The following is a 22,877-nucleotide window of genomic DNA, read 5'->3' as shown; positions in this document are numbered from 1 at the left end:
TGTAACAATGTTAAAGAGGATGGGCTGTTCTAATTTGGAAGCACTCTTTATTAACTGTAAGCCGTTCTACTCACAGCGGGAGTTTTCCTCGTTTATTCTGGTGAGTGTATATCACGCCAAACGCGTGTGTGAACACAGCACTGCAGCAGCTGACTGATCAAATCACAGACACAGAACAACAATACCCGGACTCAGTTATTATTATTCTTGGGGATTTTAACAAAGCAAATCTCACACGTGAACTGCCCGAATACAAACATTACATTACATGCCACACCAGAGACAGGAACATACTGGATCATTGTTACACAACAATAAACGATGCATATCGCTCTGTCCCTAGAGCAGCTTTGGGACTCTCTGATCACTGTCTGGTTCATCTTCTTCCAACCTACAGGCAGAAATTAAAATCAACCAAGCCAGTAGTAAGGACTATAAAGAGATGGACCAATGAAGCAGAGCGGGAACTACAAGCCTGCTTCGATTGCATGGATTGGAGTGTTTTTGAGGCTGCAGCCACAGACCTGGATGAGCTCACAAATACTGTTAAATCATATATCAGTTTCTGTGAGGATATGTGCATTCCTACTAGGACTTATTTAAAGTTCAACAATGACAAACCGTGGTTTACAGCAGAGCTCAGGCAGCTTCGTCAGGCCAAAGAGGATGCTTACAGGGGTGGGGATAAAGTCTTGTACAATCAGGCCAGGAACACACTGAACAGAAGATACTCTGAGAAGCTGAAAAACAAGTTTTCAGCTAACGACCCTGCATCAGTGTGGAGTGGCATGAAACAACTCACAAATTACAGGACTCCTACCCCCAACCCTGTGGCACTTAAGATCTGTGAAGATGATGGGAGCCGGGTCTTTCGGAAACAAAAGACAAGGAAAGCTTCAGGCCCAGATGGCGTCTCACCAGCGTGTCTTCGATCCTGTGCTAATCAGCTGGCCCCCATCTTCACACAGATCTTCAATAGATCACTGGAGCATTGTGAAGTCCCATGCTGCTTCAAACGCTCAATCATTATTCCTGTCCCAAAGAAACCAAAAATCACAGGACTTAATGACTACAGACCTGTCGCCCTGACGTCTGTGGTCATGAAATCATTTGAGAGACTGGCTTTGGGCCACCTGAAGAACATCACTGGATCCTTTCTAGATCCCCTTCAATTTGCTTATCGAGGAAACAGGTCTGTGGATGATGCAGTCAACATGGGATTGCATCACATCCTGCAACATCTGGACAGACCAGGGACATATGCAAGGATCCTTTTTGTGGACTTCAGTTTGGCTTTCAACACCATCATCCCAGCTATACTCCAGAATAAATTACACCAACTCTCTGTTCCCATGTCTATCTGACAGTGGATTACCAGCTTTCTGACGGACTGGCAGCAGCTTGTGAGACAAGGGAAACTCACTTCCAGCACCTGTACAATCAGCACTGGTGCCCCCCAGGGATGTGTGCTCTCCCCACTACTCTTCTCCCTCTACACCAACGACTGCATCATCAAGGACCCCTCTGTCAAGCTCCTGAAGTTTGCAGATGACACCACTGTCATCGGCCTCATCCGAGATGACGACGAGTCTGCATATAGAAGGGAGGTTGAACAGCTGGCTGTCTGGTGCAGTCAAAACATCCTTGAGCTGAACACGCTCAAAATGATGGAGATGATTGTGGACTTTAGGAGGAACACCCCAACACTAACCCCCTCACCATTCTAAACAGCACTGTGGCAGCAGTGGAGTCATTCAAGTTCCTGGGCACTACAATTTCACAGCACCTGAAGTGGGAGACATATATTGACTCCATTGTGAAAAAGGCCCAGCAGAGGTTGTACTCCCTTCGCCAGCTGATTTACTAGGCAGTAAAGCTGATAAAGCTGATTCTGATATCTCTTGAAGCAAGACAGATTCAAACAACTTTCTGTTCTTGTAGCATTGTCCATCAGGGCCTGCTGGTGCTTTGATCCTCACATGGCATCCATCGATGGTTCCAGCAGCTCAACTGAATGCCTGGTTGTTGGTGAGTGAGGCAAAGCCTGCTGCAACCTGAAGCAGTTGTTCCTCCATTCTAGGTAGTGCAACAACCTTCTGCAAAATGGCAAGGACTTCTTCAGCCACCTGATGTATGATGCTGTGGATGTTTGGCCATGGCATCCCAAAAGCCTGCGACACTACCCTGTACGATGCACCACAAGCCAACCAATACAAAAAAACAAAAAAAAAATGTCTGGAAAGTTGTGCTGGAGAACTGGATTGCTGATAATGTCAAAACAGTGAAGCCACTGCACCGGCATATTGCTATGCTCAAACATTCCAGTGTACCTATTGATTTAAAAGAAAGTCTTCTGTTTTCAGTGAGTAAACATTATTCATTCAATCACCGATTTTATATCTGAAATCTGCCTGTACATCCCCACAATGCAAACGTCCCACACATGTAATTATTTATTTATATAAAGTTGGGAATATTTCCTGTTCCTTGAAAGCTGGAGTGAGTTATGTATTTCTATATCGAACAGTCTACCTCTAACAAACTTCAGGGGCAAACAGATCAGCTGAATGGAAACAAGTTCACTGCAACTGAGGTAAGATACAAACAGACATTTTCAGACTTATTTATTGCGAACAGCCAAGTGTCTTTAATTATTCTGAGTTATGACAGCCAACAACTGCACAAGTTGAGCCTGATATAAATTTTTACTCCAGGTTACACTTAAATGGATGTTGTTCTCCTCTGGATCACCTGTTTTGGCAGTTTTTACTTTGCGTCTTGAGACCAGAAGTAGAAAACAGGCAATTAGAATCATCATGGCGCAGCCCAGTGGTTGCTCAGGAAAACTGTAGATATATTTCAGTGGTCCTACCTAGCGCACAGCCTTCGAAACGAGACACAGCTTTTGTCTACAGGCGCCCTCGTGTGGACACGTAATTGCATGCAGACAAAGTAACGCATTTCCCCAAAATAAAATCACATCCACAAGCATGGTAACCCAACAAAATGACTGTCATTCAATGGCCAGTTTCTAATTAATGGCTTTAAGTGTGCTTTTTATTTTATTATACAACATATAGCGTATATATTAATGTAATAGTGTAAAATTGATGTATCAGTGAATATGTATTCAAGTTGTTGGAGAGACCAGGGCATGTTGTCTCACTATAAACATATTGCACAAAATTACTAAAAATGTTTATGTGTGACAACTAGCCTTGTTATCCACTATGTGTTTTTTCTGGGCCAACTTGTGCAAAGAACTTATAAACTTATAAATATAAATATGTATATCCCATATTAATGTAACGTACTAATACATTGTTATAATAAAAAATATACTATATGGATTTACATGCATTCAGCAGACATTTATGTAAAGCAACTCACAAATGAGAAAAACTATTCACTGTAAGGGTCAGTTCGTGTCAAAACAGATAGGGCTGCTGTTACACAAACTCAGATTGGTGACATTAAGGTCTGTAAAATATTTTTAGCAGATTTGAACATTATTCTTTTCTTTTTGTTCAGCCCCCTAAAGTATTTCATAGACAAGATAAACAGTATATACTGTACAAACCAGTTCTCTTCAAGTCCAAAATGCATTTGGACTATAAGGGAACAAGCCTTTCTTCTTATTTTATTTATTTATTTATTTATTGGCCTGAAAGTAATACATATTTCAGGGGGCAGAAAAAATATAAAAATGTACATGTACTATTTTACAGACTTTAAGTGTAGGTTCCCAGTAACATGTAAACTAAGTATGTGCAAAATCTGAGTCCATTTGGCAACACACTTCTTTAATTCTGTCTGATTTGACAAGAACTAGAGTTAGCATTGATGTGATAGATCGGTATTTTGACATCTTGTATTTTAATCATTTAATACACAGCCTATTAAAACAATCTTACAATCTAGTTCAAACTGATTGCTCTTGCAAATTTGTCAACACCTTGTTATTTGTGTTAACAGTTTTTTCATGTAGTCCAAGTACATTTATATTGCGTTAAAATAGTTTCTAATTAGCATACAAATGGAAAGAGATTCACAAATAGAAGGTTGGTTCACAAATACATTGGATGAGATCCACAAATAAATGTAATGAGTTTGGCAAAAATGAAATGAGATTCACAAAAAAAAAAAAAAAAAAAAAAAAAAGATTTACCAATATGTTTTCCAACTCACAAAAACAACACTGGCAATCAGTGGAATAAATCACACTGCCACTTATGCTTCCTACACACTACACGACTTTCAAAGATGTCGAATTGTGGTACCGTTCATATTACACAACTGTCTGTCTTGTCATGGAAGTCGTAGGGTTTTCAAATTACACAAGGAATCAGCGACGGGTGAACACATTACAAAACATTTCACTATTGACGAATCCCCGACGACTCTGCCTGGACTACAAATTACATTTCACAACAGAGTACATGTGAGAAGTGATATGAGAATTACACAAGATCACGCGTGAGTAGGCATTCATGTACTTATCCGGGTGGGTTTTTGAAAATGGCGGACTGCAAAAAGCTTGCGATACACTTTGTTTGTGCGCTGATTTACAATGAAAAGTCAAAAAAGAATATGACCATGGAGGAGGGAATGGTTGGGGAGACGCGGGCAGCAAGGATTGTCTGTTCTGCAGAGAGACTTGGAGGTAAATAAGAAATGTTGCAATGAACACAGATAACTGCCTGCTGGTGTTTTTGTTGTTGTTGTTGTTGTTGTTTTTTTTCTATTTAAATTATTGAAAAAAATGTACATGAATGTTGCAGGTACATCAGGACTCCTCCCACTGAAACTTCCCGTGCCCCGTTTCTTGCTCTCTCATTGGCTGTAGGTCAACACTGCAGGTGTATTCAGTCAAACACATTTCATATTGCGTGATTTGGATTTGCAGATAGGTCCAGATATTTAACATGCTAGATATCTCGCTGACAACGGCGACGCATCGGTGCTTCTCTCAGATCGCGTCTTTGATAATTCATACATTGCATTCGTCGCTCACGGGAGCAAGCTCTGATTTGCCTATGATTTTGGGCTTTTGACGGCGATCTACACAAAACTGTCGGCAAGTGAAAATCGGGCCTAAAATCGTGCATTAAGGTTTGTATCATTTTCTCTCATTCCTAAACATGAGTAGTGTTATGTTAAATGTTGAAAGTTGCAAATAGCTCATTTTTATTGTGAAAGTCCTGATCAGTACCTTTCTAGCTAACTGTGTTGTTTTGGTGTATTTCAATCTTAACTACTGTAAGTTTCTATAATGGGATATACACCGATCAGCCACAACATAAAAACCATCTGCCTAATATCGTGTACAGTAGGTTCCCCTTGTGCCACCAAAACAGCTCTGACCCGTCGAGGCATGGACTCCACAAGACCTCTGAAGGTGTCCTGTGGTATCTGGCACCAAGACGTTAGCAGCAGATCCTTTAAGTCCTGTAAGTTGGGAGGTGGGGCCTCCATGGATCAGACTTGTTGGTCCAGCACATCCCATAGATGCTCAATCGGATTGAGATCTGGGGAATTTGGAGGCCAAGTCAACACCTTGAACTTTGTCATGTTCCTCAAACCATTTCTGAACAATTTTTGTAGTGTGGCAGTGTGCATTATCCTGCTGAAAGAGGCCACTGCCATCAGGGAATACCGTTGCCATGAAAGGGTGTACATGGTTTTCCACAATCTTTAGGTAGGTGGTACGTGTCAAAGTAACATCCACATGAATGCCAGGACCCAAGGTTTCCCTGCAGAACATTGCCCAGAGCATCACAGTGTCTCTGCCCAACTGCCTTCTTCCCATGGTGCATACTGCTGCCATCTCTTCCCCAGGTAAACGACACACACGCATCTAGCCATCCACATAACCTAAAAGAAAACTTGATTTATCATACCAGGCCACCTTCTTCCATTGCACCATGGTCTAGTTCTGACACTCACATGCCCATTGTAGGCACTTTCGGCGGTGGACACGTGTCAGCATGGGCACTCTGACCAGTATGCGGCTACACAGCCCCATACGCAGCAAGCTGCGATGCACTGTGTGTTCCGACACCTTTCTATCATGGCCAGCATTACGTTTTTCAGCAATTTGTGCTACAGTACTACAGTATCCCTACTTCTGTGGGATCGGACTAGAGGGGCTAGCCTTCACTCCCCATGCACATCAATGAGCCTTGGGCACCCATGGCCCTGTCGTCGGTTCACCAGTTGTCCTTCCTTGGACCACTTTTGGTAGGTACTAACCACTGCATACAGGGAACACCCCACAAAACCTGCCGTTTTGGAGATGCTCTGACCCAGTCGTCTAGCCATCACAATTTGGCCCTTGTCAAAGTCGTTCACATCCTTACACTTGCTCATTTTTCCTGCTTCCAACACATAAAATTCAAGAACTGACTGTTCAGTTGCTGCCTAATATATCCCACCCCTTGACAGGTGCCATTGTAATTTGATTATAAATGTTATTCACATCACCTGTCATTGGTTTTAATATTATGGCTGATCAGTGTATATGTTTGTGTCGTCAAAACCTTAATTCTTACACATTCTTTATGTTCTTACACATTTTGTTCAATATGGTAATATTTATTTCAAAGGTAATATATTTTGGATTTTTAGCACTTTAATGTGTTATAGCAGACCAATCCAATGTTACTCAGAAGAAATACATATGTTAACTTTGTAAACAATGTGTATTCCACATATTTACTCAGATAGCATATTGGGCTGTAACGTACAGGATGACCAAAGAGTTGGGAGGACACCGGAGAAATGGTGCTCTCCGCTCCGCTTCACAAAAACTGTGCCATGCGGCTGCTCTCAAATCACTCTCACGGTACTTTGATGGCATACACCATGGTGACAAGTCAGACAAAATTTCTAACCGAATAGGACTACTTCTACTTCAGCGCCGATCGGTCTGTGCAGCGCTGCATGAAATCGAACACACCTAAGAATAAAGGTTTTGATGACACAAACATATATTTTCCATCATGGAGCCAAGAGTTTCAGCAGAGCCAGCCCTAGCATTTTGGGGGCCCTAAGCAGATTTTCAAAATGGGCCCCCCCTACCTTCAAGTACACCTATAAATTGTGCAAATAATCAAGTCTATTTATTTAAAAGCGTAATGCTTAAAAATGCAAAACTATCAACTGTAGTTTATCAGAACAGGTATAACTACTTCAGAAGTACGAAAAAGAAAGAACACAATTTTTTTTAACTAACCAAACACACATCACATTCACAAATTAATAAATATATTTAATGAAATTCTGTGCAAATGAATAAGAAAGAATTAAATTACCAAATTAAGGTATGGTACAGAATACGTGCTCTAAATAGTGGCATATGGTATTTGCAACCTGGTGTATAATAAAACCGTATATAATCTAATAAGTAGGCTATTGTGACAGAACTTAACTACATCGCTGGCAGCGGGAAGAAACGCACCTGATGTGTCAAATAATGGTTCCTCGTTACTGTTGTTTTCAAATGCCGAGAGCGGCTTTAGAGAAAGTGGTTTCTTCAGGTCCAGGAAATGGGTGACCATGACCCTTTTCCACTGGCCCATGAGATGCCGAGTCGCTAGAAAAAGCCACCAACCACAATTTTCATACTAGGAAAGGCTTTGCACTTAGTGTAAATAGACACTCCGTAAATAAAAATTGTTGCAGGGAACTCAAAAGATAAAATTTATATTTATATCTCTCTTTTTTCCATATTTTGTATTTTTATTTTTTATTTTTTATTTTTTACATTTTGTCCACAATATCTACAGGATCTATTCTGTCAAATATAATTATTTTGGTCATCTCTCTACATGTGCTTGGACCCCGATAATTGCTGCTTGCATTTATACTGTATTTATTAGGGGTCCAAGCACCGAAGGTCCTAGAGACACCACATTTGGTAGTATGGTCCCAAATCCTCCCCACTGCTCATGCGCATACACACACTCCCCCATCCGACCCTGGGTGGTGCTACAATTAATTGTAATTTTCAAGTTTTTGATAATTACTCCAGAACCATAAGAAATGTTTTTTCCCTCTGATTCCTTGAGTCAAGCCCTACAAAACGTACTGTTTTCATTTCCGTCTATAAAAGTTTTCTGCTATTTGGAATTTTCTTAAAAAAAAGATTTATCAAAATAATTTTGATATGTCGAATCGTCGATATCATCGATATTAACGATACAATTCCTTCGATAGAACACAATTTAATTAACTGATCAATATCTACTCAATGCAAAGTTCTTAACAAAACCTGGTACACAGTCAACAGGCCATGTTGAAGATGCACGCAACTTTTCATTTAATTCTGCTTATAGGGGGCACTACAACTAAAAACTCTGCAGTCCTTTGGTTGTCTAAGTTCAAATTAAATATGCACCTTCTTTGGTTCAAGTGCTAATGTGCAACAATGAGTAGATTTTATGCATAACATGAGACCCCCTCCCCCTCCATTCATCCTGGTTAAAAACATTTAAATAATATTTCATTTCATGTGTGTTCTTATGTTCATATGCTGTATACAATTTCATGTTTATTTTGTTTAAAGCTAATTCAGTGACACATACACACACAACCTGTAAAACAGATTAATTCTGATATTTATACTCAGGTGACATTGAACAGCCCTTAGGGTCCTAGGTAAGAGGTGCATGCATTGAGTTATTCAGTATGAAACCATGTGCCTGCCGAACACAGCATCTTACATGCTGCTCATGTTTTGTAATTTCAGGTAAGCGTTAATTGCAAATACATTCATGAATATTTGTATAAGTGGCTAAATTCATTAGGTTACAGCTGTGGATCGCAGAGTATATGAGTTTAAATCAGATGAATTGTGTGATTTGTGAAGTGTTTACACACAAATGTGTATTCCATATTAGTATGTTTTCCTTGTTTTAGACTACAACAGAGCTGTGTTGAGTTTAATGTCTGTATTTTTGAATAACACTATGACAGTGCAGAGAATGTTAAATTAAATTGCTGTATTGTGTTATTCAGTATGTGCCTGCATGAACACAGCATCTTACATGCTGCCCATGTTTTGTCATTTCAGTTTCAATCACAGTAAAATACCTTGATTAACAATGCACTCTCAATGCACAAATCGCTGTCATTATTGGATTGTGTTACACTAACATACTCTTTAAAATATCGGTTTGACAAATCAACAAAAATGGCCACAAGCAGCCAATCAAACTTCAGCACCTAATAACTTGAATTGTGAATGGCCTGTGGTCATGAAGTGTAGTACACACAAGATGAGTCTCTACACAAAGCTGTATATCAGATTTAGTGAGAATCGGCCACACTATAATAACCTAATTTGTGTTTTTGCTAAAAACTCCAGAAGCGTTTAGGCTAGAATAAACTTTTGTAGTTTCTTCAAATCTATCAGTGCCCCCAAATCATATGGTCACATGAATTTCCAATTCCGCAAGAAACAGATTTTTTTTTTAAAAGCCAACTGTGGTGGTGGGGATGTGGTTGAGCGCCGGCTTGTGAATGGAGAGCGAGATCAGGAGATGAGAACGGTAAGGATCATTACCTGGCAATGATCGTCTCTAACGGCTGTTTGCCATTGCAGTGTGAGTTGGAGACGGATTTAAGAGTGAGCAGACGACAGTGAGGGAGAGAGCTATAACACACACCCTGAGACTGTGTTAAGCTGTGTGCGCTGAAAATCATGATTATTGATTGAAGTGCTGAAAAGCCATTTTTGTGTTAGACAATAAATACCATTTGATTTGGATTAGCTGTCTCCCACTTCCTCCTTGCAACCCCATTACGAACTTTGTTACACCTACTTTTTCTAACACGTCCTAGGCCGTTTTCCCGATTCGCACGAAATTTGTTATACAGCATCTGCAGACCCTCCACACAAAAATGTATCAAAAGAATTTTGATTCACTACGTTCGGAAGATATACTGTTAGCCAATACGTTTTTGGGTGTGGCCTATAATGACTAATTGGCCTGTATCTTGTAAGCGCAATATTCAAACTTAACAAATCTTAAAACACATGGACAAGAGACCATTTTGAGGTCATATCCAAAATTTCTTCAATTTGTGATGCTAGGGGGCACTATAACTTAAGATAATCAGGCAGTTAGGTTGCTTAACCTTAACCAACACCAAAAACACTATGTTGATGGCATTCACAGGATATTTCCTGTCAAATCTGATTATTTTGGTCATCTCTCCAAATGTGCTTGGACCCCGATAATTGCCGCTTGTTATTATGGGGCCAAGCAGCAAAAGGTGCTGGAACCCTGTTGTATTTGTACTGATTTTTAGGGGGCCAAGCACTGAAGGTTAGGATTTTTCACAAGCTAAAATATCCTTATTATTCATAATTACCTTGATGCAGCATGCAATATATTTGGTTTGGCAGCTTCATTGCAAAGGAGTATACAGTAGTCTGGCTTCTTGTTTATTTATTTCGAAAAAAATCTGTTTTTCTTTCTATGGTGGTGCTGTTTGTTTATGACCAAGTAAGTAAATGTTTATCACTGTTTTAAATATGATTTAGAGTGTGTTTATGTTTAACTTATTTGATTTTACCTAAGAAACATTTTCATGGTAAAAACTGTGCAATCATTCTAATGATACACACTCTATGTATTTCCTATTTATTTATTATCAAAGGTGCTTATTTATCTTCACAAATTCATTATTTGTTTTATATCTGTAAACAGAAAGCATTGTCCATGCCCGTGTCACACTCAATTTAATTTGACTGTATGTTGCATGTTCTTATCCTTTTCTACTGCACCTCTTTTAAACCTGTTTTGTTCAAATAATGACACCATAAATCATAAACAAACATATGGTCATGTGTTTATTAAACGGCAAAAGGCTATGATAAATATGGTCTGTGTGTGCTTCAGAATAATCGGTTGATGCGCTGTTCTGTGCAAGCATGGAGCTCATGGGCTCATGTTTTTAATGCATTTAGAGTAGTTCGACATGCATTGTGAAAGAAAAGTGCTGCATGTTCAAGTAGTCGCGCAATTCTCAACATTAGCGACCAGTAGCTGCTACATGTAATTATACAAATCTACATATGCGGCACAGTATAACAGAAGAGGAGATGATGATGCATCTTTCATCAGATGCAGAACATTGTAAGCTGTCACACATAGCTTATTTTGCACTTTCAGTGTCAAAATAAAAGCCCCAGGTGAAGGTGAAGTAAAAAGGGCAGAAAATATATGACTTTTATATAAAACAAATGTAATCCTCAAAACAATATTGATAATTCAGTATTATATTAGTATGATAAACTTGACTGGGTCCCACAGTAATATTTTTGTATTATACAATGTCCTATGGGGTTCCAAAAGTCATTTTGCACACCAAAAAAAAAAAAAAAAAGTTTAAGTAAAAATATATGAAGGTAAATAATGCTTTTTATTAGGCTACTATGTATCATTTTATATAAAATTTAAATGTAAAAGTGCATATCAATAAAAATTATTAGCCTAGATCTCATTCCACCTTGTATTAATTTAGTGAAAAACTGTGGGGAAACATGCCTTTATTATTTTTAAATAGAATTAGCCATTTCAGAAGAAAGGCATAATTATCAAGATGTATATCGAATATCATCAACAGGCTGAAAAATTTCTAGATAACATTTTTGTTGCAATATCGCCCAGTTAGGGTTACCTAACCCTAACCAACACCAAAACAACAGTGTGTATGGCATCCACAGGATCTTTTCAGCAGCCAACAGCCATATCACCCTGCAGTTCTCACCTGTTAACCACTGAAGCTAAGCAGGGTTGAGCCTGGTCAGTACCTGGATGGGAGACCTCCAGGGGAGAGCTAAGGTTGCTGCTTGAAGAGGTATTAGTGAGGCTAGGAGGGGGTGCTCACCTTTCGGTCTGTGTGGGTCCTAACACCCCAGTATAGTGATGGGGACACTATACTGTAACAAAGGCGCCATCCTTCAGATGAGATGTTAAATCCAGGTCCTGACTCTCTGTGGTAAATAAAAAAAATCCTAGGGCACTTCTCAAAAAGAGTAGGGGTGTAACCCTAGTGTCCTGGCCAAATTCTCCCCATAGGTCCTTATCAATCATGGCCTCCTAATAATCCCCATCCATTAATTGGCTGTATCTCTCTCCTCTCCACCAATAGCTGGTGTGTGGTGAGCATACTGGTGCACTATGTCTGCTGTTGCATCATTCAGGTGGAGAACCCTGTGCAATAAGTGCTTTGAAGTGTATATAAATGTAATGTTCATTCATTTTCTGTCAAATCTGATTATTTTGGTCATCTCTCCAAATGTGCTTGGACCCCAATAATTGCCGCTTGTGGCTATGTTTTTCTTTTTATTCTTATTCCTACTTTTCTGCCCTAAAAATGTCTGGGTGTCAGAGACCGTAAGTCGTAGAAACACCAAACTTGGCAGAATGGCCCCAAATCCACCCCCAACTACTCAGACACACACACTCACACACACCTATAATTGAAAGGGAACATCTTAGTTATGACTGTAATCTTGGTTCCATGGAAAGTGGGAAAGACACTGCGTATCCAGTACTTGTCACAGTACTGATTACTCACAATTAAAGCACAGAGAAATGCTCTGTCCTCCCTTCAGTCGAAAAATCCTGATGAAATGGCGCTATGCTCCAGTTTATATGCCCGTGATGATGTGCGCATCAGGAGCGGAGCGTCAAGCGGCATCTTCCAATACCAGTACACAAACAAACACATATGCATACATATATACATATTGTCAGGATCCTGCTACTTCTGTTATGTCTTGTTTTCAGTTTTTTAGTGGCTGGATCCTGACACTCATGTTAAGTCTCTTGTTGTGTTAGTGCACATGGTTTTGTGTGTTTTCTCCTTGCCATGTGTACTCCTGTCTGCTCTGTCTTGAGTGATAACCCTGCCCCCTCATTTGCATTGTTATTAGTTTATCAGTGTCACCTGCCTTCCCTCGTTATCCTCCTAATTTCCTTCCCTATTTAACCTCTCTGTGTTCTCTGTCCTGTGCTAGTTTGTTGTGGAAAGTCCTGTGGAAAGTTCAGTGTATGTTTTCCCTGTGTTGGTGGTCGGTTGGTCTGTCTGACTGTGCCACTGGAGATTCCTGTTTTGAGCCTGGACCTCAAGGGTCCCCTTCTCCAGCCCTGCCACCAAGTTCCTCTCTGTCTGTGGAACATAGTTTTTCCCCTACAGGGTGGTTTCTGTTGTTTTGTTTTTTTTAATCTAATAAAAGCCCATTGTTTATTCTGCACTTAAGTCCTCATCTCTCTAACCCCCACACCTGACACATGTGGATTGATTTAAATGTTTTAGCTAATTAATTGCACAGTTTTCTGCGATTAATCACAATTAAATTATGGTACATGATTTAATTAAAAAAATCATCATACATATATTTTATACTTTGTCTCAAATAACTTTGGCTAGTCATCATTTATTTTAATTATTTAAATATGTACATATTAAAAAAAAAATTATTAGAGAAAGTTAATTAGACACATTTATACAGGTATTAATCTTTGATAGAATTATGTGTTTACATGCCATAAAATCCTTTGACATGGTGTTATTATAATTTGGGCAAAATCTTCTTCCGTTTTCCAATAGGCTTTTTAAAAATAATAGGATCAAATGGGCAGATTCAATTAATTTCTAACTTTATTGGCAAAAGGAACTTAAGTGTACATTGCCAATGCATTATTAGACACTATACATACAGATATAAAATATACTGAATGCTGAAGTTTAAAATCTCAAAACTATTATTTTCTCTGGCTTCTGTTCAGTCTCTGCAAGTAAATCAGGCTGCAGCTTGCTGAACGTCCAAGGCTGCATTTCCCAAAAGCATAGAGACGCCAATGTTCTCTACGATCAACTTAAGCTTGCGATGCTTTTGGGAAACGCAGCCCTGGTCCTTCTTGTGCATACGCTGGGTCTATCTCACATGGTTTTGCTTTTGAAACTGGTTTAAATGAAAGTATGTGAGCACTTTCGGGCAATGCTCACACGCCTGGTTCACCGCTTGTGGGTAAAGTCTTCATTCTCCATACAGTAATTCCACTCCTGTGTTTATTATGCCTGGGACATGCATTGCCCTTAATGAATAAGCATGCGCTGCTCCACACAATCAGTTTATATGCTAGGATGTGCAGTTGAGTCGAGCGTGTACCTCCTTAAAATGTATATATGCCCATTTTAGTAACAGAAATTGGGGAAAAATATTAGTTACATTTTGCATTTGTACAAAGGTGCCTGGGTTTGTTTCTGGCAGGCAGCAGATGCCCTAACCCCACCCCCACCATACTAATGTATATACAGTGGTGTGAAAAAGTGTTTGCCCCCTTCCTGATTTCTTATTTTTTTGCATGTTTGTCACACTTAAATGTTTCAGATCATCAAACAAGTTTAAATATTAGTCAAAGATAACACAAGTAAACACAAAATGCAGTTTTTAAATGAAGGTTGTTATTATTAAGGGAAAACAAAATCCAAACCTACATGGCCCTGTGTGAAAAAGTGTTTGCCCCACCTGTTAAAACATAACTTAACTGTGGTTTATCACACCTGAGTTCAATTTCTCTAGCCACACCCAGGCCTGATTACTGCCACACCTGTTCTCAATCAAGAAATCACTCAAATAGGACCTGCCTGACAAAGTGAAGTAGACCAAAAGATGTTCAAAAGCTAGACATCATGCCGAGATCCAAAGAAATTCAGGAACAAATGAGAAAGAAAGTAATTGAGATCTATCAGTCTGGAAAAGGTTATAAAGCCATTTCTAAAGCTTTGGGACTCCAGAGAACCACAGTGAGAGCCATTATCCACAAATGGCAAAAACATGGAACAGTGGTGAACCTTCCCAGGAGTGGCCGGCCGACCAAAATTACCCCAAGAGCGCAGCGACGACTCATCCAAGAGGTCACAAAAGACCCCACAACAACATCCAAAGAACTGCAGACCACACTTGGCTCAGTTAAGGTCAGTGTTCATGACTTCACCATAAGAAAGAGACTGGGCAAAAATGGCCTGCATGGCAGAGTTCCAAGACTAAAACCACTGCTGAGCAAAAAGAACATTAAGGCTCGTCTCATTTTTGCCAGAAAACATCTTGATGATCCCCAAGACTTTTGGGAAAATACTCTGTGGACTGACGAGACAAAAGTTGAACTTTTTGGAAGGTGTGTGTCCCATTACATCTGACGTAAAAGTAACACCGCATTTCAGAAAAAGAACATCATACCAACAGTAAAATATGGTGGTGGTAGTGTGATGGTCTGGGGCTGTTTTGCTGCTTCAGGACCTGGAAGACTTGCTGTGATAAATGGAATCATGAATTCTGCTGTCTACCAAAAAATCCTGAAGGAGAATGTCCGGCCATCTGTTTGTGACCTCAAGCTGAAATGAACTTGGGTTCTGCAGCAATGATCCAAAACACACCAGCAAGTCCACCTCTGAATGGCTGAAGAAAAACAAAATGAAGACTTTGGAGTGGCCTAGTCAAAGTCCTGACCTGAATCCTATTGAGATGCTGTGGCATGACCTTAAAAAGGCAGTTCATGCTCGAAAACCCTCCAATGTGGCTGAATTACAACAATTCTGCAAAGATGAGTGGGCCAAAATTCCTCCACAGCGCTGTAAATGACTCATTGCAAGTTATCGCAAACGCTTGATTGCAGTTGTTGCTGCTAAGGGTGGCCCAACCAGTTATTAGGTTTAGGGGACAATCACTTTTTCACACAGGGCCATGTAGGTTTGGATTTTATTTTCCCTTAATAATAACAACCTTCATTTAAAAACTGCATTTTGTGTTTACTTGTGTTATCTTTGACTAATATTTAAACTTGTTTGATGATCTGAAACATTTAAGTGTGACAAACATGCAAAAAAATAAGAAATCAGGAAGGGGGCAAACACTTTTTCACACCACTGTATTATGGTACACAAATGAAATAATTGTTGATGCTTAACCATGAGTAGTTACAGATTCACATCATATTATCAATACTTCACCTCTTTTCTTCCACTCACTTTTGAGAATTTGTTTAAACATTTAAAGTGTCATTACCAACTTATATTGTAGGTGATGGAAATCAGGGAATTGAACGTCCTTAAAATATCTGTGTGTGTGTGTGTGTGTGTGTGTGTGTGTGTGTGTGTGTGTGTGTGTGTGTGTGTGTGTGTTCTGCAGAAAGAAAGTCATATGGGAATGATATGAGGGTAACCATTTGATAACAGAATTTTCATTTTTCAGTGAACTAGTCCTTTAATTCCGTGTTTGGTTTTTCAGGTATTGATAAGTTCTTACCTGGATGCATCAATGCTATCATAGGAACCGACAGTAAAGTGTCTAAACAGCCTCTTCTGCTCCATTCTGCTATCTGATGAACAAACAACAACAACAACAATAAAAAAAATGTAAAAAATCAGTAACTAATCATTCACACTTTTTTTTTTTTTTTTCATTTTATCCCCTTTTCTCCCATTTTGGAATGCCCAATTCCCACTACTTAGTAGGTCCTCGTGGTGGCGTGGTTACTCACCTCAATCTGGGTGGCGGAGGACAAGTCTCAGTTGCCTCCACTTCTGAGACAGTCAGTCCGCGTGGCTCGCTGTGCATGACACCGCAGAGACTCACAGCACGGGAGGCACATGCTACTCTCCGCGATCCACGCGCAACTTACCACACGCCCCATTGAGAGCGCGAACCACTATTCGCAACAACGAGGAGGTTATCCCATGTGACTCTACCCTCCCTAGCAACTGGGCCAATTTGGATGCTTAGGAGACCTGGCTAGAGTCACTCAGCACACCCTGGATTCGAACTCGTGACTCCAGTGGTGGTAGTCAGCATCAATACTCGCTGAGCTACCCAGGCCCCCAGTCATTCACACTTTAAGATGATTGAAACTGCAAAATGTCTGGATGAAATTTATCTAACATTTTGGGCCCTATTTTAGTATCCACGTTAGGCACAGGTCTACTGTATACGCTATAACACTTCGAGCTCCTTTTAGTCCCATTCAAATATATCAGAAGACTGGAAACACAAGCTCATGTAAAGAATTTTGGATTCTGCTAAGTTGAAAAGTTAAAATTTTGTTAAAGGTGCACTAAGTAAGATTTTAGCTGGCTCTTACTCATCCCATCGGTCCCAGTAGTACTTGTGGTATTGGACTCTATACTGACAGCCATCGTACTGGGGCCCGTTCTTCGTACATTGATTAGGGAGTTATCTGGATTTCACTGTTGACAAAGTGACCCGATCCTGGATTGTTCCGTTCTTTGAAGAACATCTCGGAATTGCTCTCATGGCAACAGGTCTGTAAGATCAAACCTGCTCGAGAGCAGGCTTATTTAACGTAAACAGGATTAGATTGCACCTTAATAAGCAGATGCGATACTGGAAGTCTATATCAGCCACTATATTATTCTTACGAGGGCAGACTTTTGAAGCAGAGGCGATAATAAATTTGTATAATTTTAATTTGATGATTTAAATTAAATTAAATAATAATATTGTAGATAATATTCAGTAGGTACAGACCATTTTGCTCATTTTGAGGTACCACTTTAGTAGGGAGGAAATAGGCCTACTTCTATTTCATATTTTTCATAAAGTCTTTTTTCAGTTTTTCACCAAACAAAATAAATAAAAATTGTGCTTAAACTTGAAGGATTTCTGTCTGCACTGACCTTGGTTCTAAATGGCCTCTACAGCTCAACAGATCCAAATAACTTAATGAAAGAGCGACGCCTACATTTGTGCCATTAGAAAAGTGTACATAATAGCCCTCTCACATTATAAAAAATATTTTATTATATTCGTTGTTTTGTGGCCATGTAAGAATGCAGGCTTTTAAAGAGAGCATTTATGCCCTCGTGCATAAAAGTTCATGTAGGTATACATTGAAATAATAATAAAAATAGTTGCAAATCAAAAGTGCAACTGAAAATAATGTTACACGTTTTAGTTATTCGCAACTCTTCAGCATTTTCTCTTTATATTGACCACTTTGGCTGTGTTTCCTTTTTTAAGATTACTTTCTGTTTGGCTGGGGTTAACATAAATGTTACTGCTCTCTATAAATTAATTAATACAGAAATATCTTTATCTTTTTTTATCACAGTAGACCTACAAACTACTTTGTAGGTCTATGTATTTTTATGTATATATTTACAATGTTATATACATACAAATAAAAAAGCTCTTATATAAGTCTATATCAAGAAATAAATACAATACATATAATGATTTATATCATATTCATTTTTACTAAAGTTCAATGACGTCATTACATTGGTCCGTCGTATTGCCAACCAATCACTGCATTGCTGATCATGATTTTGAATATCGATACTGTACATGTGCGCATGTCAGTAAACACAGGAATGCACAATTATCCCAGACAACTCAATCCAGATATACTAATCAAATCTGCTCATGCATTTGAAGAATAGAATTAGCTAGAGAGGAATTATCATGATTAGAAGATCTGGAATACTCCACATCATCTCAGATGTATTAACCGACGTACGAAGAACGGGCCCCTGGATACTGGAAGTTAGCAAATGCTGCTGCTTTACACCAAATCTGTTTGTTTGTCTTCTGTTTTGTTAGTTTTAGTCTGTGTTTTTATCCATCTCATAAAACAAACTTCCCTATAATGCAGATTCTTGTATCCAATCTAAACAAATTTAGACTGACTATGCAGCTGTGGCTTACAAGCTCTCTGTCCCGGCTGAACACCGTCTTGTGCTCGCACTTGGCGTTCAGTGTCACACCGCTTATCTGTGAGAGCTGCAGGTAGTGACAGGTTGTCACGTAATTTCAAAATGGCAGCGCCCATGAGGGGGAGACCTGCTTAATGTAAAATTAAACAGCTTTTATTGGCTTCCTGATATGACTGGAGTCTTCATCTACTGTGAGTGTACATCATTTACAAAATATTTCTAAAAATGTTTATACATGTCTTTAATATGTGAAACTTTTTTTAATTAGCAAAAACTTAGTCCACTTTTAACTTTGACCTGTGAAAAATGATGATGCAAAGACGTTTGACTAATAATAATAATAATAAATACATTTATATAGCACCTTTCAGCAATGCAGCACGTGCTTCACAAATTATAAAATCAAAACACACTTAGTAAAACTCTAGGTAAAAACAAAAATTTACAAAGTAGTAAAGCAAGTTTATACACACCATATATTTGAATGGGAGTAAATGGAGCTTGAAGTGTTTTAGCATATACAGTAGATCTGTGCCTAACGTGTGTACCACAGTAGGGCCCAAAATGTAAGATACATTTCATCCAAATATTTCTGCAGTTTCAGATAATTGTAGGTCATCTGCATAACGATGAAAATGTTATTTTTTCAAATCACAGAACCAAGAGGTAACATATATAGAGAAAACAATATTAAAACAAAGACAAAAAGGGATTGTTCTTGCGGAACATCACAATTTATTGTTGAAGAGGAGGACATCTCATCTCCAACAGATACAACAAATTTCCTATTCGACGAATAGGAAACAAACCAGTCTAAAGCCAGTTCATTGAACACATGCATGATAGTGCATTGTGTAGAGAACTAAAACATCAGGTTCGGTTGAATGCTGAAATGTCTTTCCTTCATGTACATACTGAAGCTATTCGGTAGGCAGAAGAGGGAGAAAACTATAGTGTACAGCCTCTGGCCCATTACTGTGCTGCCAAGGTTCAGGTGGTTGGTGCGTATAGATCCAACGATTCATCTTCTGAATCCACTAATGAACTAGGTGACTTGAAGGATTGTCTCTGTAAGCAACAGGCCCAACTAGATACCATTCTGAAACACTTGAGACTCAACCCATCGCATACAGGTGGTGCTGTTGGTTCCCGCCCTAGAGCTGCTCGCTTTAAGGTTGACGGCAGATCCATTTGTATGCGTTATAACAGAGGAGGTCACATTGTTAAGTTTTGTAGATCTGATATAGCAGACACTCAAGTGGGTCTTAGTGGGGGAGCAAGTAATTGGTCAGGAACAGGGGGTTCTTCGGGATCGGCTGAAATTCCATCTCAACTCATTGGACAATGACCAGTAGTAGAAGTTTCACTTGGGGGTGTTACAACCTCTTGATTGCTGGACACTGGATCTATGGTGTCAATGATCACTGAGAACTTTTTTGAACTGAATTTCCCATCGCATATTAAAGAATGCTGAGTCGCGTGGCACCATGCGAGGTTCGGACGTGTGAACGGCGAGCTTTGCGCACTTTGCTAGTTTTAATACTTTTTGTGTCATAAACCAGTGAGTCTCGATACACCCTGATTCTTAACTGTTCTAGGAAGACAATATCTGAAAGAATTCAAAATCCTTGGGCTCTGGAGACATTAAAAGACACTTACGTGCTCAAGCTGAAGCCCCCAAGCAGCAGGCCTGGGAGTCAATTTGGCCAGTGAGCTGAAGGAATTTCGGCGACAGTTGATGAACGTGTTGGCAATGCTGACGAAGATCATTGCTGACTTGGAGGAGCTTGCTGTAATATGTCGATTGATCACTGCTATGGAGACAAAATTCACTGATATGATTACAAGAGTGGTGGATGTTGAGAAACAGATCGATTATTTGGAGTCATCAGAGAGGGAATTAGCTGCTAATCTGCTAGCGACCAAGACGGACTTGGAACACTTTTGGGAAAAGTTGGAAGATATCGAGAATCGTAACCGACGGAATAACGTCCAAATTGTTGGAATTCCTGAGTGAGCAGAGGGTCAGAATATGGTGGAATTCCTGGACGGGCTCTTTTCATGTCTGCTCGACATAACAGGCCATAAGCTGGAAATCGAGCGAGCTCACAGAGTTCCAGCTTGGAGATCCGCGGAGGGGGACTGGCCCCAATCAATTCTGGCCAGATTTCTGAGATCATCCGATAAAGATCTCATGTTACGTGAGGAGAGGAGTAAAGGAAGGCTTTCTTGGAAGAACCACAACATTTTCTTGTTTCCAGACTTTGCGAATTCAACAAGAGAAAAACGTGATCAATTCAAGGAATGCAAGAAACTCTTACATCAGTGGAAGGTTGCTTTTGCACTGATGTTCCCAGCCAAACTGAGAATAGATGCTAAGGATGGCCGCAAAATATTTACATGTCCCCAACAAGTGATATCCTTCATAAAGTCAATGAACTGAGTAAGTTATTTTATGGTACTCACATTGCAGCCAAGTGAGCCTGAAGCATTCACTTGACCGTCCGAGGAAACTGAGCGCCTTTTTTTATTCTTTTTGTGCTGGTTCCACCTAGCAGCTGGAGTTGCTTTATGTAGTAACACACCTTTGGGACAGTGTTGTGGATGAATCTGCACATTCTTTGTGCTTATGCCTCCTGTTGGTTGGAGTTTGTTTTGTGGAGTATTTCTTGCAGGACATTGGAGTGATTAGTCATTTGTTGCACTCATGTAGCAGTCGAATGGGCCAGCTCACTGAATATTCGTTTGACTGCCTGAGAAAACGTAACTGTTTTTTTTTTTTTTGCTGGTTCCGCTAGTGGCTGGAGGTTGTTTTGTGGAGGAACACACCTTAGGGACAGTTATGTGGATGAATATTCATGTTCTTTGTGTTTATTCCGCCTATTGGCTGGAGTTTGTTTTATAGATTATCTTCTGCTGTGTAATTCTGTCTCACAAAATATGTATAGAAACACCGGACTTGAGTAATCTGATGGCAAAGCTGTCGCGGGGGCTCTTGTAGGCGTACATGGACTGTTTGAGTTTAGAGGGATGGATGCCAGTTGGCGCTGTCATGCGCGGGGTTAATGCGCACATTTTTCTTTTTTCTGTTTGTTTGGTTCGGGGGGAAGTTTGGGGTTTGATTGTTGCACTAATGTTGGAATGTGGTCTTTATAATTTTATTTTTGACACACAATCTATTTTTTTTAATATGTCAAAATGTCAAATGCTAATATGAGTGGATTGTCTCTCTCCACGTGGAATGTGAATGGGTTGGGGCACCCCATAAAAAGAAGGAAGGTTATTTCTCTTCTTAAACGTAAGAAATATGATATACAGTGGTGTGAAAAAGTGTTTGCCCCCTTCCTGATTTTTTATTTTTTTGCATGTTTGTCACACTTAAATGTTTCAGATCATCAAACAAGTTTAAATATTAGTCAAAGATAACACAAGTAAACACAAAATGCAGTTTTTAAATGAAGGTTGTTATTATTAAGGGAAAACAAAATCCAAACCTACATGGCCCTGTGTGAAAAAGTGTTTGCCCCACCTGTTAAAACATAACTTAACTGTGGTTTATCACACCTGAGTTCAATTTCTCTAGCCACACCCAGGCCTGATTACTGCCACACCTGTTCTCAATCAAGAAATCACTTAAATAGGACCTGCCTGACAATGTGAAGTAGACCAAAAGATGTTCAAAAGCTAGACATCATGCCGAGATCCAAAGAAATTCAGGAACAAATGAGAAAGAAAGTAATTGAGATCTATCAGTCTGGAAAAGGTTATAAAGCCATTTCTAAAGCTTTGGGACTCCAGAGAACCACAGTGAGAGCCATTATCCACAAATGGCGAAAACATGGAACAGTGGTGAACCTTCCCAGGAGTGGCCGGCCGACCAAAATTACCCCAAGAGCACAGCGACGACTCATCCAAGAGGTCACAAAAGACCCCACAACAACATCCAAAGAACTGCAGGCCTCACTTGCCTCAGTTAAGGTCAGTGTTCATGACTCCACCATAAGAAAGAGACTGGGCAAAAATGGCCTGCATGGCAGAGTTCCAAGATGAAAACCACTGCTGAGCAAAAAGAACATTAAGGCTCGTCTCATTTTTGCCAGAAAACATCTTGATGATCCCCAAGACTT

At 39.6% G+C, this 22,877-nt stretch overlaps 1 protein-coding gene across 1 annotated transcript in view; it reads right to left on the bottom strand.

Moving 5' to 3' along the window:
- Positions 1-22,877, bottom strand: part of shank2a (SH3 and multiple ankyrin repeat domains 2a) — a 272,504-nt gene that overhangs the window by 201,049 nt on the left and 48,578 nt on the right. The window contains exon 2 of the mRNA XM_051656205.1: positions 16,325-16,397. Coding sequence (XP_051512165.1) covers positions 16,325-16,346 — 22 coding nt within the window. The 5' untranslated portion in view covers positions 16,347-16,397. The remainder of the gene's footprint in view (positions 1-16,324; positions 16,398-22,877) is intronic.

Source organism: Myxocyprinus asiaticus, chromosome 26 (assembly GCF_019703515.2).
Source record: "Myxocyprinus asiaticus isolate MX2 ecotype Aquarium Trade chromosome 26, UBuf_Myxa_2, whole genome shotgun sequence".
Classification (NCBI taxonomy): domain Eukaryota; kingdom Metazoa; phylum Chordata; class Actinopteri; order Cypriniformes; family Catostomidae; genus Myxocyprinus; species Myxocyprinus asiaticus.
The sequence above is the reverse complement of the archived record's forward strand: the minus strand, read 5'-3'. Positions and strand labels throughout refer to the sequence as shown.